Source organism: Drosophila biarmipes, chromosome 2R (assembly GCF_025231255.1).
Source record: "Drosophila biarmipes strain raj3 chromosome 2R, RU_DBia_V1.1, whole genome shotgun sequence".
Lineage (NCBI taxonomy): Eukaryota > Metazoa > Arthropoda > Insecta > Diptera > Drosophilidae > Drosophila > Drosophila biarmipes.
In genome coordinates this window covers 18015297-18040324 of record NC_066615.1, presented here as the reverse complement: position 1 = coordinate 18040324, position 25028 = coordinate 18015297, and the positions used below count along the sequence as shown (strand labels likewise).

Sequence of the window (25028 nt, the reverse complement as noted above, 5' to 3'; positions counted from 1 at the left end):
ATTTCTGTAAATAGTTTTAAGTTTTCTGAAAATCAGAGGGCTCTGTACATACAATGCTATCACGGGATCGTCTTGCAAGGGTATGGAAACTTTGGCTTGCCGAATACAACATATTTTCTGTTTCTTTAAGCATTGTTTAAATTTTTTTTTTAATTATTCCTAAGATATCCACAGACAGTTAAAATTTGCTACAAAATAAACAAAGTTAAGATTCTTTAGATGTCTTTATTACAGTATAATATATATAAAAACTAATTCCATTAAATAAATTGGATGAAGAAAACTTGAAAAGATAATTTCGATGGGAAGGCAAAGGGAACCAGATCGACCACATAGCCACGGCAAGTATGACGTCAGCCGAATATGCAAGTGTTTAGGTCTTATTTCCTTTTTTTAGTTAGTAACACATAAATTTTTGCGAAATGCGGATTAAAGCTCCATTAGTGCATTCGATTAAGAAAAGCAAAATTTCGTTTGACCTAGTTGACACTCAAAAAAATACTTTATTCAAATGAAATTTTTAACTGTTCCCAGCCTATGAATAAATGAACTAGATACTCTTGCCATAACCAAATACACATACAATTTTATTGCAGTACACTGAATAAAAAATATAAATCAGAGTAAATATCTGAAAAAATTTAATTACAATTTAAAAGAATCTATTTAAAAAATAGTAGATTTGAAGCTATTAATAATTACTTTCACACACACACATTTCCACATTTCCACATTCCACATTTAAAGTTAATAAAAGTTCAATTAAATGTTAAATGTTTTTGCTTTGCATTTGTATTGAGTAAAAATAGTTTGAATCTTAGTATGCATTTAATTAATTAATTTAATTTAATTACAATTTAAAAGAATCTATTTAAAAAATAGTAGATTTGAAGCTATTAATAATTACTTTCACACACACACATTTCCACATTTCCACTTTCCACATTTAAAGTTAATAAAAGTTCAATTAAATGTTAAATGTTTTTGCTTTGCATTTGTATTGAGTAAAAATAGTTTGAATCTTAGTATGCATTAGCTATTAATAATTACTTTCACACACACACATTTCCACATTTCCACTTTCCACATTTAAAGTTAATAAAAGTTCAATTAAATGTTAAATGTTTTTGCTTTGCATTTGTATTGAGTAAAAATAGTTTGAATCTTAGTATATTTATTTTCATTTTATATTTTAACCCAAAGTACCATCCTGCCAATTTTTTTGAGAGTAAAAAACCGAAATAACGATGTGGCGACGCAGCTTATACGAATTTTTTCTACTGACGTCGTTTTTTTCGTTTACACACACTTCGAATTATGGAATTTCAGCTAACCTGCAGAGATATTTGTAGAGAACAGAACAGAATATAGCGTTCAATTAAACCCGGTGTCGGGGGCCACCCGCTCTGTGAAGTAACTTGTATGAAGTACAGCAGCTAACTAACGAGGTAGGTTGGGTATGGGGTAGATCCGATCCTCCCGCTAGCAAATGGCTGAGAGAGAGTGTGTAGTTAAGCCACTCGCTCTCACTAAAGGAAACCGAAAATGCAAAGGAATTTCATCGAAGTTTGTACCACTTATATATTTATTGCAGCCGAGAAGTATGCAATAATTTGGAGGACACAAAATAGCAAATATTTGGGTAAGTATTGGAAATAAAATCTGCAACCAAATTATAGTCAAGGTCACAATTAGTTTTCATATGTATAATTTATTTTTAGTACATTCTTTCGTTATTTCGGTAAATGCAAGACTGCTAACCCACCACACATAAATTATATAATATATTTACAAAAGAAATGTATATTATCTCAATGCAAAAGGCAGAGGACCTGACATCAATACGCAAAACTTGTACAAATATCTTAAAAATGAGTATATAATCGAAGTATTAGGATAATAACTAATAAGTACAACGAAATTATGTGGAATCCACCACTTTTTCACTTTATTTATATTTATATTTCACAGAATGAGCAGCCTTTCGCTCCATCACCTCATCATCTCTTGTATTTTTACATGCTTATACTGCTTTTTGAGTCGCGTTTACTTCTGCTACGATCGTTTACGCGGCTTGTGCGAGGATCGATCCTGGGGGAGTTTGAACTCAAGTGGGTCATAGTCCTCGTATGCTAGCTTCCGCTCTGCCGCCGATTCAGGTAACTTGTTGATTTTCTGCAACCGTGCGTGAACAATCTGCAAATGCCGACCGATATAGTCCTCGTCGGGTGCCAAACGCTGGGCGTACTGCAAACAGGCAGCAGCTTTGGCCAGCCTTTTGCGTTCCACGAACACCACGCAGAGGTTGTGCAGACCCTGGGTGTTGTGGGGATCGTAGTGAAGTATACTTCGATAGCACTTTTCAGCCGCGTCCAGATCCTTCATGTGGTTGATATAAATGTCGCCCAGCAAGATCAGACCCTTGACATGCGATGGATGATGTCGAATAAGCTGATTTAAGAACGGAACCGCATCCAGGGGCCGCTTTGTATCTGCCAGTAGCAGGGCCAGATTAAACAGCGCACTACGGAAGTCTGACTTTAAGTGGATGGCCCTCTTGAAGAACTGCTCAGCCTCATCAAAGCTCGACTCGTCCATGGCTAGCATGCCCAGGTTAAAGTACACCTTCTCGTTCTGATCATCCTTGGCCAAGACTTTGTACAGACGGGCGCGGGACACACGGCGGGCCTCCTCGCCGCCCAGCTCCTGGAGGAGTATTGCTGAGTTTAGCAATGCCTGCTCGTGATCCGGGTACAGTTCGATCGCCTTGTTAAAGTACACCTGAGCCTGTTGGCTCTTTCCCTGCTCCAGGAAAACCACTCCCAGGTTGTAGTATATATCCGCATTCTCGTTGTCGTACAACAGAGCCTGCTCATATACTTCCTGTGCTTGAGCTGTGCGATTCAGCTTCATAAGGATGTCGCCGCGGTTGATATAAGCCTGTAACCCAAAGGAGTTAAATATAACTATTATATAAAATGAAAACTCTTGTAACAAGTTAATGACTCTTACTTGAACATAGTCACTCCTCATGCTAATAGCCTGGCGATACAGGTGGTCAGCTTCCTCCAGTCGAGTTTGATTCTTCGCTATGAGATTCGCCAGATTGATAAACACATTCAGGTGATTGGGGGCAATGCGCGCATGGTAGCTGACCCCCGGCTTGGCCTTCGGAAACAGAGACTTGGCCTGAACATAAGCCTGCTCCGCCTCGGCATACCGCTTGAGATTATTGAACGTGCGACCCACATTGATGTGGGCTCCGATGTCATCGTTCTGTATGCGCACGGCCTGCTGGAAGTAGAGCAAGGCCTCTTCAAACTTTCCTTCGTTCTCCAAAGCGTGTCCCACGTTGTTGTACAGCTTGGCGTTGCGCTGATTAACATGTACGCCAGACATGAAGAGGGAATACTCCGTTCGCCAGTCTGAGTTGCGTTGATGCGTTTTTAGCGCGTGCGTGAGCAGCAGGATAGCCAGAGCTGCTTGGCCAAAGCGACTCCATCTGAGACTGCCTCGACGCTGGAGCTGCTCAAAGCCATAAGCCACCAGTAGACAATAGCCCATAGATGGCATGTACAAAATGCGTTCTGCCACCACAAATCCCACGGGGAAGAAGAGATTCGAGGCTGGGAGGAAGGGCAGCACCATCCAGCCGAGACACATAATGAGCGTCCGGGACTGGGCCAGATTTCGTGTGAAGCATGCCTTAGCAACCAAGGCTCCTAGGCCAAGGAAAGTGAAAAGGGTGGTGATGTTGCGTGCATCTGAAAATCCCTGCAGCATCGGGACAGTGCCTGAAAAAGTAAATAAAATAATTTATAAATATGTTTATTTTAAAGTATAAGCATATTACCCACCCATCGTCCAGTCGCAGCAGAGCATTGAGGGGCAAAGCAGCAGCCAGCAGTTCAGGTAAATGAGGTAGCCGTAGGTAAGTTGCCTCTCGGGCGTATCAGCTGCAGAGGCTGGATTGTCGAACCGCGTGAAGATGGGCAGCTGGGAGCCCATTACATAGACACGTCCCACCAGAAGGGCCAAAGTAATGCCGCCCAGGAAGGTCAGACGTTTCCACAGCGTCGAAGAGGACCATCGTCGGATGCCTGAAGAATTCGACAGTTTTGGGGATTGCTGTTCACTCTGATCCTCGAACAGGCGCAGCACAAAGTGGCATAGACGCAGCGGGCGCAGTTGGTGCACCACGAACAACTCGTAGACCACGCAGATGCCGGCGATGGTGATGCCCTGTTCCTTGCACAGCATGGAGGCCAGCAGGCAACTGCCAAAGCAGGCAAAAAGCGCCAGCCAATTTGTCCGACGAGGGATGCCCGAGTCGCCGACAGACTTTGCGTAGCTGAGAAAGGCGGCCAGAAAACAAATGGAAGAGAGCAATTCAGCGCGCCCGACGACCCCAGTAACGGCCTCCGTGTGTACTGGGTGCACGGCAAAGAGCAGCGAGGCCACAAAGGCGCATGTGTTGAGCTGGGCGGCTGATGAAGTTAGGGCCGAAGTGGCATTACTGCCCGACGAAGCACACTGGCGCAGCAGCAGCCGGCAGACTCGACGCCACAGCAGGCACACCGACAAATGCAGCAGCAGGTTGACGAGGTGGTAGCCAAACGGCTCCAGCGCATGCAGCAAGTAGTTGAAGCGGAACGTCAGCACGGTGAGCGGGCGATACGACTTGTGGGACTGCTCCTTTCGCATCGGCGTGCCCCAGAAGTCGTTTAGGAAGACGTTGCGCAGTGGCGTGTGGGGCCTCAGATCCTTGTTGTCCCTAATTGCACTGATGTCGTCGAAGACCAGGCCGCACTGCGTGCTGTTGTAATAGCAGGCGATGCAGGCCACGCAAATGCACAGGAATTCGAGCAGGTTGCGCTGCGAGGAGCTGATAGCCCGTTCCTGTTTCCTCGGCGAGATTGAGGGTGGTGCATTCTGATGGGTTCCGGGGTTGGGGTTCGTTGACATGTTGACTTCGCGTTACTTCGTGAAAGGTTTCATCTATCCATAATGTTCGTTCAGGCGGCGAAATGTTGCATGCAGGGTTTTCCCTAGCCAGGGTAGGCAGGTCCCTAGATGACCTGGAAGAGTGGGGAAAATGGAAAAATCATTACTTGGTGGAATACAAAGCTAAACAAGTATCCATTTTTATCATTTAAACTATAGGAAGGGTTTTTAGGGGGTAAAAAACCCCATACGGGTATGCTACATTTATTAGCAAAGAACTTGTGCAGTAATGCATAAGTAAACTGTTGGCAACTTTTGAAGATACACACCCAACTCCTCTTACTTTCCGTAATCCCCTCCCTGCGCTACTTACTCGATTCAAATTGGTTTTAATGACAAACTTTCTACCGCTTTTTATGAGCACTTCGAGTCTTACAAAGAAGCAAAAACTGATTGCGGAAAAAATCAATTAATGCGCAACAAAGTAACTCCTTCCCGGTTACTGTCCTGGTTACCGACTGCTCACACAAAGGCCCGAAGTTAACAAAGTTGTAACCCGCGGCCCGACAGAGCTCCGGATCCGGGCTTGGAATACGTACAAGTACAAAGGTGGAGAGCACTCCAGAGAGGCGGAGAGCGAGCGCGAGAGATTTGTTTGCATAAACTGTTGTAAATACTGGGGGACCCCGCTGCTCCTGACCGGGACCGTTACTGGGCGGGGCACATCGGTGGGCAGATGGGCAAGTGGGCAGATGGGCGGATGCCACAATGTTGCACTCAATGTCATCGATTTTCCGGGCGGGCAGTCAAAACAAACCACCACCAAGTAAGAGCGCAGTCGGAGCCAAAGTAGGAGCCGGAGCAGGAGAGAATAGAATCTCAGCTGAGCGCAACTTTGTTGCACGACCGACATTTCCCGAAGGACGAACGCGGTGGCACGTGCTCCGTTTATCGCTTTCCCATTTTCCCGCCACCAGCGGCACATGCGCGCTCCCGCATCCCAGCACTTTCACTTGCCAGGACATCGCTCTTGCTGCTCACTGCTCTCCCGCTCTGCGGACGCAAATTAATGGTCGTGTGTGTTTTTGTAAAGTTACTTTGACCGAGATACGGGCGCCGGAGAAGGAGAAGGACATGGCGAAGAATGTGGCGATGGACGCAGGGCGCTGGAGCTGGAGCCGGAGCCGGAGAGCCGCGTGTCCTCTCCCATTTTGGACATGGACCGCCATTACAACGGCGGTGGCCTCACACACACGCACACAGGCACCGATGGGAGCAAACAAACCAGATTGGCCAACTTTGTTGCACTTTAACTATAACAATGTTGCGGGCGAGGCGTTCACAAATCCATAACCCGGGCAGTGCCCATCTTATCCTGCCAATCACGTACTTGTTGAGGTAGTTCCATGGCCACGAAATTGAGTTACATTTTTATTTTCTTACAGCCAGCAGCGACTTGGACGTGGTTTGTTGTTGTGTTATCGATTTGCCGATAGACAGCTTCCTCTTCTCCGCCAGCCATTCACAGCGAACTCTTATCGATACGCGGCAATAGTTCTATCGGGTGTCTCCCACCTCTACCGCGTTTTCACAAAAAAAAAGTGAGGGAAAAGGAAAACAGCATTTTTCTGGGAGTTTTGCACAAGAATCACAACAAACAAGGCGCCATCATGTCCACGGAGGACTTCTACTTGCGCTACTACGTTGGCCACAAGGGCAAGTTCGGCCACGAGTTCCTGGAGTTCGAGTTCCGGCCGGATGGCAAGCTGCGCTACGCCAACAACTCGAACTACAAGAACGACACCATGATCCGCAAGGAGGCCTTCGTGCACCAGTCCGTGATGGAGGAGCTAAAGCGGATTATCATCGACTCGGAGATCATGCAGGAGGACGATCTTCCATGGCCACCGCCAGATCGCGTGGGCCGGCAGGTGGGTTTTGCGGCTCTCCATGACAGAGTGGGGAAACCTTGCTAACCATGTGTCCGTTTCAGGAACTGGAGATCGTCATCGGGGACGAGCACATCTCGTTCACCACCTCCAAAACCGGATCCTTGGTGGACGTCAACCGGTCGAAGGATCCCGAGGGTCTGCGTTGCTTCTACTACCTGGTGCAGGATCTGAAGTGCCTGGTCTTCTCACTCATCGGCCTGCACTTCAAGATCAAACCCATATAAGCCATGTATTCTACCTTAAACATAGCCCTTTTAGCAGACACATTGTATTTTGTAATGGAACCTCTACAATACTTGTACTTGTATTAGCTATAACTCCGTACTTCTGTGTACAGTTTACAGTGAATAAATAATGATTTGAGAATAATCTTTTGTACCGATAAACAAGAAACACTATTATAAAAGGCTAGGACAAGGTTCTGACAAATTGTAAAAGTTTAAATTAAAATTTTAAATTCCACTAAATCAACTGACTAACTAATTTACAGAAATGTATCGGAGCAATGAAAGTATATAGGAGTCAATCCTCACGGTTCAGCATGGTTTTTATGCGTTATCCAGAATACATAAACAGAACAGACTATTTCGTATACCCAGCAGTTTATGGAACTCAAAACGTCTAGAGAGGAAATCGAATTTCAACGATTTCACAAGCCAAAAGATGCCAGTCATAAACAGAAATTGAAGCTTAACTTCAAAAGGGTCCATAAACATTAATGACCGAAGGCATACGAGATGTTTACATTTGCATACAGAACATCAGAAATTATAGCTTAGGAAGCATTAAGTGCCTGTGCAGAGAGCTCAGAAACCATAAACAAATCGCTCGGGTTCTTATGTGAGGTTCGGTACATATATGCGTAAAGGCTTTTATATATATGCCAAGGGCTGAAAGAGACCAAGAATTGATCTGTGATTCCAGTGCTCAGTAGCAACTTCATCTAAGCAGACCCCAAACGTAAGCTGTAAAAATCTGGTTCGTACAGCGATCTTCCAGACTTCATGAGCAATCCAAAACAAATCACTTATCACCCACAGATTTCATCATGAGTGGCTGGGAGCTAAACTCTCATTACCAGGATGAGTTTGGAGACCGCGACCTATATCAGGACCAGTATGGTTACCAGGACCAGTACGAAGACCCCTATAGCTACTTCGCCAACAACGACTACCAATACAACTCACATGGCAATGGAAACTACCAAGGTGGAGGTCGAAACAGATCATCCACATCCCGAGCCAAGGCCTCGAATTCCAACTCGCGCGGATCTCGTGCAGCTCGGGGAAATAATCCATCTACTTCCCAGGGCAATGATACGCAGGCGGTCCATTCCGGCTTTATTGAAGTCTCCCATGCATCGAAGGACTCGAAAGACTCGATCCCATCAAAATCCGACGGCAAAAATATTGTCGTAAACATCGTGAACATTAATCATGAGTATTAATAATGATTGTTTATTTGAATTGGTTTTAATAAAAACATTCATTCAAATGGTGTCCCGATATTCTTTTATTGAAAGACCTGATTTTTGTAGGTTCAAAGATTTCTCTCTAAATTATTGGTTAAAATTAGTAATACAATTTTTTGATATAAAAGTTAGTTTGTTTAACCAATAAAGGAGGACTGCAAACAGTTAAAAAAATAGAATTGTATTCCAATCTCTTAAATCTCATCAAAAATTTATTAATCATATACGCGTCAGTTATAATGTGAAAAAAATAGTTATACTATTTCTAAACTTTAAAGTTTAATCTGACTGAGTTCATTGCAATTGTTAAACAATAAGGGAACGAAACAAAAATAATGGTTGGCTACAATCTAAGCAACCTATATATATTATAAAACAATAAATTCTTGATCAAGGGCAACAGTACGTATGAGTGATCAACTTTAGGACAGTGAAATTTGGTCAAACATTTTTCTTTGTGTGCATTAAATGCTGTATATGCGCACCGAATAAATTTCCATGAGAGTGCGGACCGCCTCAGTGTATGTACATAGTTATATGCATGTATATAAGACCCAGCCGAACTGCTGGAACAGCAAATCTGACTGTAAGGATCGACGGTCTTTAACCGCCGGCAGCTTTTAGTAGCTTGACGAAGCTGAGAGAGTACAGGCGCGTGTTCTAAGCCAAAAACTTTTACTGGTTCGTAAAATCTACTGTTTGTTACTTCAGTAAACGCAGTACTATTTCGATTTAGAATCCAAGATGAGCGGCCGACAGGTAGACAACTGGAATGGTGGCCAGGGCCACAGTTACCAATACCAGCAGACAACCTATTCCAACCAAGTGGCCAAGCCAAGTGCTGCGACCTCTAGGCAGATCCAAGCCAACAACCGCCGGGCTGCTGTGGAAGTTGAGAACATCACTCGGGCATTGTCCAACAACGCCCCACCCAATAGTGTCACCTACAACTACATCAATATCAACCATAGATATGCCAAGAAGTAATATCTATTTGCTGAGCAACTTGATGGATTTTATTTTCCTTAATTCGTTTCGGTTACCAAGTTGCAAATAAAATAAAGAAAGAGAAACGAATCTGTAAAGATTGTTATCGCTTGGTTCCGGGGAATGCATAAGCATAAATACAACTTGGAATAGCGCAATATTTTAAAATATAACAAAATATCTACTTTACATATAATATGTATATATATTTGATAAATGCAACTTAATGTCTAGCGTGATTCAATAACATACATACTCAAGGTAAAATATTAAAGTCCTTTACATTTGTACAATTCTTACATATATAAAACAAAATCTTTAAATGTCTTACAAACTGGCCAATTCTCTAAAAGATTAAGTAAAAGCAATAGCTAAGCCTAGGACGATAAATCGTATCTTATTAAAACTGGTATAAATACCTTATTCGCGAACCGTTTCCGGACTCGCAATCGGTTTGACTTATATATGCTACTAATTTCAGTCTTTGGGGTTGGTACTTTGTGGTGTAAAGTACAAACTGTGCGCCTGCAATCGATCTAAAACTATAGAAAGCTCTTGTAGAGCCGAATGCGTAGGTCTCAGAGTCATAACTGTGGCTGCTGGTGCAGCGCCAATGTGGCCGCGATATTGTTGCTGGGTCGCTCCAAGTAGGTTCCGTTTCCTGGCATGGGCATCGACATAGGCATCTCCAGATGCTGGTGGTGGTGGTTAAGCTGGGCCTGCTGAAGATGCTGTTGCTGCTGCGGAGGGAGTTGCTGCTGGTGGGCGAGTTGTGCCTTCAGGAGACTAGGTGATGCCTGCATGGGTGTGTTGCTGGCCACCCCGGCGCTACTGCCTCCAGGACTGGGACCGCCCTCCTTCAGCGGAACACCAATGGTGAGCCGCACATGCAGACCAGACTCCTTGATGAGATTCACTACATCGCCGTGCGACATGCCGGCAATCTCGATCCGGTTCACTGCCACTATGCGATCGCCCACTTTGAGCTCTCCACAGCGATCCGCCGGGCTGCCGGGTATTAGTTTTCCTAAAAAGGCAGATAGGTGAGATAAATGGAACGTAAACAAAAATGAGATCAACGACTTACCTATTGTCGAACCGTAATAGTGGTTCGATGAAGATATAATAACAAATCCGAAGCCCTCGTTTTCATGCCGGCTGACAATCACGTCATAAGGATAACGACGCAGTTGTGTGCTGACTGGAGCCTGCTGCAGTAGTGGAGTACGGCGCCGACGAAGGATCATGGTGACCTGCCCGCGCAGCGCTGATTCCCCCACTAAAGAGACAACTTTGTGGTGCGAAGAGTTGAGCTGAAAGAAGAGGAGGATTAGTTACTGGTTGGACTAACTGTGCAAGGGTTCACATACCACATTGATGCCATCAATGCTGAGGATCTCGTCGCCGGTGGAAATGCGCTGGTCCTGATCGGCGGCACCACCCGGGACTATGTGACCAACGGTAACCTGGGAGCCCTCCTCGGTACCGCCAACAATGCGAAAGCCAAAGCCCAGAGCCTGGCGCTCCAGGGTAACCTCGGTCAATTCGCACTGATCCGCATCCTCGGAGGCGTCTAGCAGAGCACCATTGCGCCAACTGGGCGAGTGTTGCATCTGCTGCGGTTGCTGCTGCTGATGGTGAGGAGGATCTAGGTTGGCGAAGCCCACACGCCTGCGATCGCTGAGCAGTTCGTTGACGCGTCGCTGGATCCGCTCGTTCTGGAGATGCGCCGTCTGCAGCGGCGAGTACTGCCCGGTGCTTCCAGACATGGCTGCCTGCTGGGCTTGGACATAGTAACCCGGGCGGTAGCGCTGGGCCTGGCAATCATAACAATAGCAGGACTCGTGGTGAGCCAGTGGCAACGGGAGGGGCTGCATACTGGGCGGCAACCCGTAGATACCCCCATTGGTGTCTCCCTGGAGTGTCACCTCCGCTAGACGCTCGCTCAGCCGGCTTATCTTGGGATATGGATCCATATAGGGAATGTCGTCCAAGTCCTGCAGACTGCTGTTCGACTTGCCCTGAGTCTGCAGCTGAAGCGGTTGCCTGGCCTCTCTCTCCGTAGCTGTCGCCTCGCCACCATCGCCATCAATCTCGTTACTGGGCGTCTGAACCCGTGCACGCCGCGTGTCCACCAAGGGGGTCTTTGGGCGCATGGGGAGCACCTCCTTCACCTGGGTGCTGTACAGATCCGCTGTGGGCGTCTTACTGCGAAAAAGGCCGCTGCCAACGAAGTTCTTCCGCAACTTGGCCACATTGCCCACCTGGTTGAGTTGGGCGAGCGTATTATTGATCGGTTGGTCAGGCGGCGTTCGCTGAATCTTCACCACTGTGGGCGTCGTCTGGCTGCACTCCTTGAGCAGCTCCACCACATAGAAGTGCGGCTTGTTGCGCACATTTAAGCCGTTGATTTCTAGCAGTACATCCCCCTCCATCAACTGGGTGCAGCAGTTGCGGTCCAGGATCTTCTTCACTATCTGACCACAGGCGGAATCGGCGATGGTGAAACCGAAACCCATGGAGCCCTTCATGATCGAGAAGGTGTAGAGCTCAGGCTTCTTCATCAGAATAAAGCCACTGCCGGCACCACTCGCTTTTTTGGCTCCTTCCCCGGACAAGTCCAAGAAATTGTAGTTGCCGTCCATATTGAGGCGACGCTGCTTCTCAGAATCCCGTCCATCCACCGCCATGGTGGTCACCACCTCATTGTTGGGGTCATTTGGGTCAAAGGGCAGCGGGTATCCACGACATACTTCCAGGGATGCCCTCTCGCCGGGCAAAATCGATTGAAATATGTTGACCATGTCGTGATGTGTGTAGCCCAGCACGCAGGTGTCATTTACGTAGACCAGGACATCACCCGTTTGCAGCTGACCATCCAGCCAGGCGGGACCATTGGGCACCACCGTCTTGATCTGCAGGAACTCCTCCACATCCCCTCCAGCGCTTCCGTCGCTTCCCACGATGGTGAAACCCAGGCCGCGCGATGACTTCAGCAGCGTGGTGTTCACACGCTGTCCTTGCAGCTCGGCAGGATTACGGGTGAACTTGTAGGGCAGCTTCATAGGGGCCTCCTCCTGTTGATGCTCCTGCTCCTCAGACGCGTCCGCGGGCAGGGTCTCTGGCAGCACAGTGGGCGTCTTGGAGCGCTGTTCCTGATGCTGCTGTTGTTGTTGACTTTGCTCCGCCGCCCTTCGCTTGGCCTCCAGCACTGGGTTCTCGTACTGCGTTCGCCGGTTCACATGGTCGATAAAGTACATGCCATACATGGAGTCCTCTATCTTCTCCCACCCATAGGGCAGCTCATCCTCACAGCAATCCTCGAGCGACTTTTTCTGATACTTGGAGAGCCGCGGATCAAGCCAGTGGGAGGTTCCGGTGTTATGACTGCAAGGGAGTGGATATAAGATTAGTTATGATCATTGATTTAATTGTAATTTGGGACGGATTTGACCATATCAAGGATGGTAAATATTTGCCGGATATTTACTCACTCAATGAAGTAGAGTTCTCCCCGCTCCGTGTAGGCAGTCTCCCATTTGGGTGGCAGAGGTCCCAGTCCGTCGCCCGGATCATCGTTCCTCTCGAGGTTTTGCTGCTGGACATCTCCCCCTCCGCACTCGCTGCCCAGACTGCTGTCCCCTGTCTCGCCATTGTAGTAGGTGTTCTGCAGCAGGTTCTCTGTGAAAAATAAAGAAAACTCGGTTAGTTACTTGTTTATCAGTGCATCTATGCAATGTATTCACTGCAGAAATCAATCACCAAGCCCAAATCGTTCAATGAACCCAACTGTGGCGGTGGGATTTTGGCCGAAACGAGTCGCCGTGCTGGTGGAGTTCATGCTCGGCCAGCCGCAAATAGTTTGGTGTGGTCTTTTGAAATCGAACCGCACACAAAAGCGAACCCCAATCCCTAGTCCGCATCTCCTGCCATTGGCCATTCCCCGCCAGCCAGCTCTATTGGGAGTCCGGTGAAGCGTAAAGCGTTTTCGATTGGGGCAAGCCAGAATGATAATTATTATTAGCAGTTGGCTAAGCCTTCTGGTTAGACGGTGACCTACTTTCCTGGACCACGGCGATAATGGGACGAGATGGCCACTAAGCACTCACAGTCCCCCACTCAACTCGAATGAGTAATGGGGAAATTTTAATTATGGCCAAGCGAAAGAGTGGCCTATGCTTTGGACCAAGGCCGACGTGATTTCGCATGACAAGCCGTTAAGAGATGATCGTATGATAAGCTCTGGGTATGGCTATGAGTCAGGTTTCCTCGGAAATCGCTTCAGAATATCTTTTCAGCTAATTCCAGTCTTGGGTAAGGTCTATTTCCCTTTAACTAAGTAAAGATATTATGCAGTACTATATATTTCGGAATATTTTGTATGCTTAATGCACACAAATATTGAATTAAGAGTAAGCTAAGGTTAGATATCTTAGATATAATATTCTGAAGTAGTAATCTTAAAAAAGCTTTACATTTAGTTTCTTAGGCAAATCCGACTTTGGGTAAGTACTATCTTTCTGTAACTGAATAAGGACTTTATACAATACCATATATTTCGGAATAGTTTTTGTTCTTACTTAACAAAAATATTAAAAAAAAAACGGCATGCTGAGATATACAACTACTAAAACTTGTAACTTGGTTCGCTTTGCATTATAGAGTAGAATGGGCCTAAGCCTATGCTAAATTATGCACCGATGGTCATTAAAAAATGGATATAAAGCTGGCGCTGGAAGCTGTGGACCACTCGTCGTTAACCCCTTTGGAGGTGCATGCCCCAACCCAGATATACATATGTTTACATATACATCCAGCGATAAAGCCATGCGAATAGGGCTAATCGAATGTCGGCTGCGTCGGAGAGCGAAGACCCGCCTGAGCATCATTCAAAACATATTGTGAATCATTTGCATAGGAAGATGAATATTTATGCCAGACACTTCCAATTGGAACACGTAAAGGGGGTGCCAGGGGCGGGGCGGGGCAGGTGACACATCTTTAAACGGTAAAAGCGCCATCGTCTCGTGTTTGCATTGGGGCTAGGCGAGTGTGAGAGAGATGCACAGAAGCTCGTTTGAATAAGTACAGAGAAGAAAAACTCTAGGTATCAAACTTAAATGATCAAAATGGTTTGCAACTAGAAATTGGTTAAAAATACGATATCAAGAGAATGCTGATGAGATCAGCTCGACTATTTGATACCTGTTACTCAGCCGAGTGGAGTGGGAATGAGATGAAGATATGTTTGCTTGTTGCCAACAGCACCTAGCGCCATCTGGCCTACAGCGCCCCTAGAGGCTTGGTGGGCATTTTCAAAAATTGATTATGGTTCTGTTATAACTTTTCAACTTGGACAAAATATTAAAATAAATATTGTAGGCGTTTATATTATTCGAACGAATTCTATCAATCAAACAATCTACATTTTCTCTGTGTGCAGTCCACTTGCTTATGCTGGTGGAGTCTGCAGAATCCATAGAGTGTTGAAGAACGGGCTTTTGATAGGGCGTGGACGAGGGGCAGGGAGATTTTCCAGCGCGGAAGTTGTTGGCGGCACAGTTTGCCTTGGCCTCCCACCACCCACTCTGCTTTCCTTTGCCGCTTCGTTCGCAACTTCACTTGCCTGCATTGTGTAAATATTTGTAGATTGCCAGAGCGAGAGGGCGTATTTGATCAACAGATGTAGCACAGAAATAATGGTCACAGCTGTATCTGGAATGAACCAGGGCTGCGAGCCCAAACAAGAATCTGAACTAAATGCTGTTTACCTTCCACCCATCCCCACCCCATTCCCATCGCATTTTTTAGCAGCCAATCCGGCTTTAATTTCCGCTGGTCTTCGTTTATCTCCTGCTCTTGGACAAATATAGTGAAGCAAATATGCGGCACACGTCGCTCTAAATGTGCTGGACATGTTTTCTTATCTGCACCTTCGCGATAAGATATGCAAATGTTTTCCTTTCTAATAGATAACACAGGATCGCGAAAATATATAATCCCCGAGTTGTTCAGAGAAAAGTATTTTATATATCTTAGTCAAACATTTAGCTAAAACACATATTGTCAGCTGGAAAATCTGTGTAGATTATATCTGGATTTAGTCGAGAGTCTAGATCTATGTATATAATCTAAGCTAAAAGAAAACCCCTTTAATATTTCCCTTCATTAAAATAACCCCTGCTCTATCAATACGAACTGCTCACTCGCCCGAAAAGATTACCAGTCTTGAGAGCCAGTACACAAGGTGACTCATCTGCTGGGAATGTTGGCCCGAATGGATCTGGAATTAAAAAGAAAGAGACGATCTCGTTTTCCTCTTTATACGCCGCACAAAGAGTATCCATTACTCATAATAACAGGGATTGCCGTAGTCAGAGCAGATGATGATGATGGTAATGATTGGCAAACGATTATTTCCCGAGATTGTGGCTAATGGCACACGAGACCCAAAGAGAAATTCGGAAAACCGTTTAGCCAAGATCATATCCGGACAGTTCAATCTGAACTCTGATCGGCAATGCACTGCCGATGCTTCGGTAAAAGTCTAAAAATATTTAAAACAAAGCACGAGAAAGGGCGGGGGAACATGTGGTACAATTGAAGCAGACACAAACAATGCCCGAATGTGCAGTGTACAAGTTACGTAAAGTCGAACCGAAATACCCGCCAGTTCATTGACTTTGACCCAAATGGAAAGCAAGAGTCGAAACGGAAAGCTACGCACGCGTCTTACGAGGGTCGGAGGGCGTGACAGGTCATGGGCAGGTGTACCAGAGGGCGTGACGGTAACGGTGTCGAGCTCCCTAGGTACCGCCAGTACTAAAAAAGTAGTAAGCCACCTTTACCTAATTGCCAATTTAACACACTTTGATTTCCCCTACAGGTTTGTAATAATGTTTTCAGATTAACACCGTTTATGTACCATCATAACATATGATTTGCAGCAGCTCAACAATTTAGTTTAATGGATAAAAAGGGTTTTCGAAAGTAATCTTATGAAGCTATCAATCCATTTATATTATTTCCTAATTTTTATCATGATGATATGATGTATTTTTACTGATATTATTAGTTGTGCAATTACTTTAAAGTTGTTTTATATACACTCGGGTTTCTCCTTGTAAGTGATCATTCGAATCGTGTTTTTTTGCACGATTTCATGAGCAGTTGACAACACCAGAATTCAAGGAAACTCTTTTCAAATTTAAATAAGGGAGAAAGTGAGGTCTGTGTACTTCAGCTTTCTGTGCTGTTGTCAAATATTTTGTTTATCACGTTTATCTGTTTTATTTTAAACTGATTTCTATTTTCCAATGTAAGTGAGAATCATTCAAGGTTTTCAACTAACCTGTTTATAATTATATACATTTATAATGGATTTCTATTCACTATTTACTTTGCTTTTCTTATTCATACAGAAGGTTGATAATTTTGATTAAAAATGAATACTTTTTGCTACCCTTTAATTTAAAAATTAACCTATTGGGATTACCGTAATTACTATTTTAAACATAAGTTGAATTGCATTTACTTTGGCAGTACCCATTGATTAAACTGCACTGTTTATGAATCGGAGACCAGGCATATTAATTTGAATTTCGTTTAACAGATTAATAGGTATCAGATAGTTTGAATTTCGTATTTCTTTTGTTAGTATTTACTAAAAGTTTTGGAAACCGAAAACCAGTAATATTTACATCTGAATTGGTTATCTGATTAACGGGTATCAGATAGTCGAGGTAGTCAATTATGGCTTTCCTTCTTGTTTTAAATTGCGCATGTGAGTTCCCCTGAGTTTATTCGCTGGTTCTGTTATTTTTCTCGAAGAGAAAGAACTTCAAAACGCTGGAGTGAAAGCCCCATGTCGCTCCAGCTTTAATTTGTATAATTCCCGAGTAACGTCAACATAAATTATCCAGTAATGGGATGCTTGCTCCGCCGCTTTGTGTCCCTCCTGGACCGCTAGATTTTGATGGCCTGACCAGTGCAACCCGGGGAGAGTTACGCAACAGGCACTCCACATGACTGCAAGTCGAGGTTCAATTAGCGGAGAAGACTTTGCATTCAATGCTCCCCGGCAATTACTAAGCCCGCTTTGGAATGCAATGCCTCCTGGCGGAGGAACTGCGTCCAAAGACCGTTCCTTTCAATTGATGTCATCGGGGCGTCGGTCCCACCCACAGAAGAGTCAATGTCTTTGTTCTCGCAGCGGAAAAGGGCCGCCCTGTGTCATTTGTGACGTCGACTCCTTCACGGACTCCCTGCTCCGCCTAATGATAGCATCTAATTGGCTTTGCTGCTTCGTTAACTTGGCTTACACATGGCACGCCATAAACTGGAGTTACGAGTCGCCCTTCTGCTGTCGCAATCAAGAAATTAATAATCGCAGCATGTGATGCAGGGGACAGTGGAGCCTCAACCTCAACTGCTACTTGAACGCCGACGCCACCGAAGGTTCTGCTAATTGCCACTGACGTGAGGCGTAAATGATAAGCAAGATACAATGTGCGGTGTGTGGTGTGGAAAGGTGAGCGGCTTCTCCAGGTGGGTGAGTTCGACTAGTCGTCCGCGGCAAGTTCGTTGCCACCACTTGAGCCGGGGGCCATTGAAACTCCTGGGATTCCTGGCATAACACCACCCCGTTGCATTCATCTAATAAAATCACACCTTCTACACTAATTTAGTTGCTCAACTCAGACGAACTCGGGCTGCTCGGCAGTCCCCCAAAAAAAGAGTTAACCACTCAACAATGGGACAGCGTGGATGGGGGAAACTAAGCCAAGCGGCAAACGCTTAACAGATGATTCAAGATACATACTAACCACCACAACTTGCCCAACTTCCGAAAGCGATTTCCCATCTACACCTAGTTGGTGTTGTCCAAAACATATACCTAAATGAGCACAAAATGTGTGGGATGTTGTCTAAATGGATGGTGATGTGAAACAAACAACAACGGCTTAGATTGGACTGGAAGTGGTGCTCTTATAGGGTTATGAAATTCTTAAATATAACTTAACCGCTGGTTAGGCAAAGGTGGAAAGCCTCGCTTGAAACGGTCAACCCATAATTTGGCTGAACGTTTTAATTTAATAGCCCCAATCACACCTACAAGTTTAATGTCGATTGGCTATAGTATCACATTCCCACCTGATCTAGACCGGCATTAAGACGACAAAATCGAGGTTACCCATTTCCCCCCGGGGCCTCCCGCTCGGAGGCTTTAAGACAAACCAGCTTTCTGGGTTTCATTCATGAATGTCGTCTTACGATAATTCATTCGAGAGACGAGAGACGCGAAACAATGCAGCCTACCTGGGTTAGATGGATGGCAACTGGATCGACTGGGTTCATGGGGCTTCGAAGTCTTAGCAGCTGTGGGAAAGTGATGACAGGTGTGGATTAAATGAAACGGGAGTAGAGTAGCTGGCCTAGAGGGTGAAACCGAGTGTAATATTGAAAGTGTAGCACTTAGTCCTCCAAGAACTGGCTAAGAGCGAAGACCCACAAGAGGGTTAACAAGAAAGTGTAGCATTTCTCCTTCTGCGGCACGTGGCTGCCCCCGAAACTTGCACCCGCTGTTTTTGAGAACGTTTTGTATACTTTTTCGTTAGCCACCCGCCGAGAGCAGACCAATTCAATGGCTCTTCACAAGTGCATTTCAAGTTGAAACTGAAACCGAAACTGAAACGTAATTGAAACTAAAACCGAAGTGGGAGTGTGTGTTTTCCTCAACGAACCACGCTCTTGGCCATGTGGGGGCGGAAATGAGTCACTCGAGACGAACGCCCTAAATTAGGTTTAAGAGCCGGCCCAGTGCAAATTAATTTTAATATTTTACGAGGCGAAACCAAAATGGAAATTCGATTAGGAGCAGAGTTTCGGGGAATTACACACAGCCACAGCAATCTACATAATTGATAGCATAAAGCGACAGTAAATTCGTGGTAACATGTTTGCCTGTTGAATGACCGAATAAACACATCTAATCTTTGCTCAAGATTATCGGAAAACTGAATATTAAATAGTAGTGTGTCCCGCATTTACATTAATATAAGTGTGGTTGATACATATATCAGATATGTGATATTACTTGTTAAAAGAGCAATATGAAAATGAATGAAAAATTGATAGTAAATTGATATAAATTTGTTGATTTATAACATAAACTCAGTTCTAATTGGGGATATAGTACTTTTTGGAATATAATAATTTAAAAAAATATATAGCTCTATTTATATTATTATCTTTAAAATTCGAAAAACACCTATTTATGGGTCTATATATAGGTCTATTTGTATAGTAATCTTTAAAAATCGAACAAAAATCGGTGGTTTCCAAATAGACTAAACTTTTCAGACTGTTAAAGTCATGCCTTAAATTAAATTTGCGCCCTTACCCTTGCTGCCTTTGAGGATGCTGCTCGGCGCACCGCCTCGTCCGGTGCTTGGTCCTCCTCCGTTGACTCCATTGCTGGCGATGCCGACGCCGTTGCTCGGCAATCCGGAGATGAACTGATTATGCACCGACATCTGGCTGTTCAGCGAGGAGGTGCCACTCAACGAGGCGACATCCTCGCGAGAGGCGGAACTCCCGATGGCCGAGGCCGGTGCGGTGGATTTCTTGAGTGCCGGCGGCGGTGGCGGGCGCAGATGATGGCCACCTGGTGGCGCTAAGCCGGCAGACTTGTCCCCGTTCCCAATCCCAATCCCGCTGCCGCTCCCGTTACCAACCACATCTGCGCCGGCGGACAATGTCTGGGGAGCTGCCGCAATTTCGCCGGCATCGGCATTATCGTCCACGTTGTCGCGGCTGCAATTGAATTTTCTGCTGCTTCCGTTGGCAAGGCTAGAATTTAGATTCGAGTTTCCGTTAAATGTTGCAAAACTGGTCGGAGCGGCAACAGGATGTGGATGTGGATGTGGATGTGGATGCGAGTGCTGGTGCTGGTGGGAAGCAGTCAGAGGCGCCAACTGTTGGGGCTGCTGCTGTTGATAGAAGTGATTGCCGAAGTGCTGTGGCTGTTGCTGCTGCTGATGTTGCTGCTGTTGCTGCTGCTGCTGCTGCTGGAGCATTAGGTAATCGGTGGGCGACTTGGCGGTGGCCACGCCCCTGGCCGCCACACCTGCTCCTCCGCCGGCTGTCGACGTTGTCGTGGCCGTGATTATTGGCATTTTAGGCCCGTCTGTATCTCTAGCTTCTATCACGCTCCCTCACACAATCGAAATGTTTTTCAAGCTATCTAACAACAACTAGCGTTTTTTCTTGCCATTGCATTCGAGTGTCGTTTTTTAATACTTTTTGTTCGGTCTTTATTGTTTTGGTTTCGCTTTGTTTCGCTTGTTTGCGGGTATGTTTAGATAACCTTTGAACGCTTCTTCATTTTGCCGTTTTATTAATTAATTTGTCATTGAGCTTCCATTGCGGTCGGGGGAAGCTGCAAAACAGAACAGTCAACAGAGAAACCATTAATTAGCAACATGCAAAGTAATACCATAAACAATTACCGTGTGTATAAACAGTAGAATAGTTATAACCAGAATAACAAACTAATAAAGAACTCTATTGTTGGATGTGCGACGTGATAATTTATTTTTTATTATTATCTGGGCTTTAATCAGGAAATATAATACTAAATAACGCATGGCACTTTTTATAAAGCGTAACCTCTAGCATACCACTAAATCAAAACCATTAATTAGCAATATGCAAAATATTACCTATAGACATTTAGATAAAGAGAGCCGTTGTTAAAGCTATTGTTTGAATTAGTGTATCCCATAATATACCACCATTTATATATCTCTTTTTGCTGCCCATCTAAAGTTTATGATTTCCTTTTTGGACGCAAAAACTAAGTTTAAACAAAATAAAAATAAAGGGGTTAGGTAAAGCAAGTTGCCTAGCACTTATATGGTTTAATTTGCTAAAAAAGCAAAACTACGCCATTTAAAGGTTCTTCGTAGAAACAAATCGTAAGACTTTTGTCCCCTTTATAACTAAAACCCCCGAGTGACACAACCTATCAACGTTCTGGGACCCTCCTCTGTCTCGGCCTTCAACTATCTAAGCAATTTAAGTTGCGTCGTCTAAGATGCTTTAAAATCATCGTCAGATACTTTGAATATCTAACATTGCTCGGACCTCCTCCCCGATGCCGGTTCCCACAATCCAACTATCCAGTTGCACAGCTCCGGGCCAGACGAGCTCATTGTTCGGCGGCCACTGTTCCGGACTGCAGTTGCAAGTGGTGCCAATCAACAGACTGTTCGGTTAGGCTAGCCAGTCGCCAATCCCGATCCCCCTGACATTGCAATTTTGCAGAGCTTTGCTTCGACTTTCCCATGACAGACGTATAATTATAATTATTTTTCTGCGCATTCCATGGCAAAGTTTTTCTTAAATTTTCGCCACTTAAAGGCATTTTTTGCAGCTTTCAAGTGCGTTATAAAAACCAAAAACAGCTCGCTTTCCTTGGATTTGTATATTAAAACAAAACTTTCTTCGCTTAATTTGTTGTGGTTAAACTTTTGAGTGAACTGGTTTAAATAGGGTTTTCATTTCGGTAGGAGATTGAACCAATTTCGCCAACTCTCGCTGCTTTTAAATGGGTATTTATAAATATTTAATCGAAGTGATGGTTTCCCCGAGAAAAATATGAAAATGTTGACTCACGACACACAATTATAAGCGAGGGAGGGGAAGGGAAAAGAGTAGGTAAATTAACTGTGCGAAAAAAGGGGCATCAAACACGGCAGCAACATAAAATTCCTCAAGCGAAAAATTTACTCCAATGAGAAAAAAGACAGAAGACGATCGACGACGGAGGAGTCCATGGAGGGCAGGAGGAGTGCGGGTGGACACCGAAAGAGCTGCGGGCACCGCCAAGCAAGAATTCCAGAACGACAAACAAAACAACAACGGCGAGAAACGAGTTTTTCAGAGCATGCCCACAGATCGCCAGAAAACCGAAAACTGAAAACCGAAAGGCAACCCCCACAACTGCACTGAGGGAAAACATGGGTATCCAAGCCAAATAGGGGGTTCTAAAATATATATTTATATATATTTATACTTTTCGTTATTGTCTAGGGAAATGTGTTTTTCATATACCCATTTACAAAATATTTAAAACAAGATTAAAGATTATCCTTTAAATCCCTCTAACAATCCGTTCAATTGAAATAAAGAAAGTTATGAGAAAAGTCTATTCTTGAAAGAACATTGGCTATCAAAGTCTGCATTATTATTATAATAATCAATACTATTTAAGATATGAAAAATATACTGAAAAAAGTAAGTGTAAGCGAGGTAAGACACAATAACCTTATATTCCAAAGGGTTCGAAACAGAAACAGAAACATATCATTTTACGATCTGAAATACCTAATTGTGATAAAAATTTTTGGATGGGTATACTAGGATTTTGTCTGATTTGATTGATAAGGATAGTATAATAAATCGTCTACCAGGTTTTCTCCTGATTTAACATTAAGTATTTTGATTATTTTAGTTTACGGATAATGCTAGTATTATAGATCCAATCCCGTATGGCAGCCTTCCTTCAAGACCTTTTCTCTCAGTGCACGAACACGTAACAGGAACGATCTGCTTCTGCTGGTGCCGATGGTGGTGGTTCCACTTGCCACAAAGAGACCTAAAACAGAGACCTTTTGCGGTCCGCAAATGTGCCCAGCCACCTGTCGTTCGGTGGACAGCGAAACTGCATGGAGCATTAGAGAAAAGCCGCGGAAGGAGCGGCCAGGAAAGTAAGGTGAGGTGAGGCAAGGCAAGGTAAGGAGGGAGGAGCGGACCACTTTCGACGACCAGGCGGCGCACGAGCAGTGAAAAAGCAAAGCAGCGAGTGGCAATCAGCAAGGGGAGCGGCGAGTGCAGACCAAGTGAAAACCGTATAGTTGGGCCCACCATTTCACTCCATGGGGAAAATTCATCATCGGCGTTTATGGCCGCCTGAGGTTTTCTGCGAAGTGAGTTAGGCGCAGTTGGACGGAGATGCAACACCGTTTAATGGCACTTTTTCAGGAGTCGCTCAACACTTGCTTATTTATTTTCCAATATATTTCAGCAACATTTAAATGAGTTTTGCAACTTATTTTTTTTTCTCAGAGTATATATTTACCACTCAAATAAGTACGAAATCCTATCGCTTAACGGTCTATGGTAAAAATAAGAAATACAAACTGTTTTAGAAGGAAAAAACCCAATTATGTTAAAAAGAAACATAATTAAATATGTACTCTAAAAAAAGGCTAAAATTCACTTTTGTAATAGAACCAGAACGAAAATGTTATATATTTTTAGGAAAGCGCAAGTAAAGAATTTATCACTATATAATTGAAATCACTTTTTACCTATCAATATTCCTTAATATTAATAAATTCCTTGATTGGTTGCACTATTAAAATAATATTCATTTTAAATTATTATTTATTTTTAACTATTTAAAAAAGTTTTTGAAATCACTTTTTACCTATCAATATTACTTAATATGTATAAATTCCTTGATTGGTTACACCATTAGAATAATATTTATTTTAAATTATTTAAAAAAGTTTTTTTACAATACATTTTCAAGCACTCAAGGTTCGCGAGCTCCAAGAAATAAGTTCACATATAATCACACCTGCAATTACAATTACATATGTTTATTTTAATCCAAATTTTAGTTTCTAACTCAGAAACATTTTTAGTTTTTAGTGAACAAAAGAGAAATTTTAGATAACAAACCAAAAGTATCTCGAGAATCCGCCAATACTAGATTCGGTTGTTTTGAAAACCCCAAACATGGGCAAATATTTATCTTTTCAAGCACACCTCGCTAATTGCCACCGATCAGAGATAAACTTTCTATCGACCGGTGGTCAATGCCATGGGCAAATATCGGAAAATGTCAATGGGGATAATGATGATAAAAGCAATTTTCAGTCACTTTCAAAATTCGCACCTCTCTTTTTCGCTGCCGTTGGGTTGGTTCGTTTATTTGGCTCGAAAACGGGCCTAAACTGATGATCGTGATCGCCGAACACTTTCCATTTTCATTTCGATTTTTACGTGTTTCGAGTTGAGGTTTTTCTCGGAAAACGCGTATTCCAAACACACACACACACACGCGCACACACTTGTCGGCCCAGAGATGCGGTGGCACTTGTTAACTGTGATATTATGGCCAAGTTTCGTCTTGTTGTGGGCCAAAAGCCTCCTGGAAAACCCGTTGGAACCGCCGAGCGACGCCACACACCTGCGATGCCGAGTGCGAGAAACGGGTTGCCTCGTTTTCCACTGAGCGTTGCCTCAAATTGCAATTCGATTTTCCCGCAGCGCGAACCGAACGCCTCGGAATATCGAAAACAAATGAAAACTGAGGTGGCGCGCCGAGTTGAGTTGGAAAACCTGTTGCTGCTGGCCCACGCACACACGGGCAGACGCACTCCGACGACGAAATTTAAATGCACTCCTCGTTGTCCTTCGGAAGGCACTGGAGTGGCGTGAATTTCCCTAGTTCGTAGCAGATGAAACTCTTAGTAAACTGTTTTTACAACTTAATTTACAAATGAACGGGGAGAAAACTAAACACGAAACGAAAAACAAAACAGAAAACAAAATAACGCGACGCTCAACAGGGTCGCATGCCAGGCAGTTATCGACTGTCG

General features: G+C 44.2%; 4 protein-coding genes across 5 annotated transcripts; 2 read left to right on the top strand and 2 right to left on the bottom strand.

The window, feature by feature from the left end:
* Window positions 1–1691: 1691 nt before the first annotated feature.
* Window positions 1692–6449, bottom strand: LOC108022863 (protein O-mannosyl-transferase Tmtc3). Its single transcript, XM_017092040.3, has 4 exons — window positions 6335–6449; window positions 3858–5078; window positions 3013–3794; window positions 1692–2940 (listed from the first exon to the last, which is right to left on the bottom strand). The coding sequence occupies exons 2-4, from the start codon at window positions 4963–4965 to the stop codon at window positions 2056–2058; spliced, it is 2775 nt and encodes a 924-aa protein (XP_016947529.1). The 5' UTR covers window positions 4966–5078; window positions 6335–6449; the 3' UTR covers window positions 1692–2055.
* Window positions 6450–6493: 44 nt separating this feature from the next.
* On the top strand, window positions 6494–7265 carry LOC108022864 (protein mago nashi). Its single transcript, XM_017092042.3, has 2 exons — window positions 6494–6875; window positions 6938–7265. The coding sequence occupies exons 1-2, from the start codon at window positions 6615–6617 to the stop codon at window positions 7118–7120; spliced, it is 444 nt and encodes a 147-aa protein (XP_016947531.1). The 5' UTR covers window positions 6494–6614; the 3' UTR covers window positions 7121–7265.
* Window positions 7266–7758: 493 nt separating this feature from the next.
* Window positions 7759–8395, top strand: LOC108022378 (uncharacterized). 2 transcript variants are annotated; one of them, XM_044091968.2, is made up of 2 exons: window positions 7759–7874; window positions 7937–8395. In XM_044091968.2, exon 2 carries the CDS (start codon window positions 7945–7947, stop codon window positions 8341–8343), a length of 399 nt encoding a protein of 132 aa, XP_043947903.1. In that variant the 5' UTR covers window positions 7759–7874; window positions 7937–7944; the 3' UTR covers window positions 8344–8395. The 2 variants fall into 2 exon arrangements, with proteins under 2 accessions (XP_043947903.1, XP_016946748.1); XM_017091259.3 differs by having other exon boundaries at window positions 7788–7856.
* Window positions 8396–9536: 1141 nt separating this feature from the next.
* LOC108022886 (membrane-associated guanylate kinase, WW and PDZ domain-containing protein 2) lies at window positions 9537–24979 on the bottom strand. Its single transcript, XM_017092084.3, has 6 exons — window positions 24323–24979; window positions 19757–20794; window positions 12849–13035; window positions 10725–12741; window positions 10442–10667; window positions 9537–10381 (listed from the first exon to the last, which is right to left on the bottom strand). The coding sequence occupies exons 2-6, from the start codon at window positions 20529–20531 to the stop codon at window positions 9939–9941; spliced, it is 3648 nt and encodes a 1215-aa protein (XP_016947573.1). The 5' UTR covers window positions 20532–20794; window positions 24323–24979; the 3' UTR covers window positions 9537–9938.
* Window positions 24980–25028: the final 49 nt, after the last annotated feature.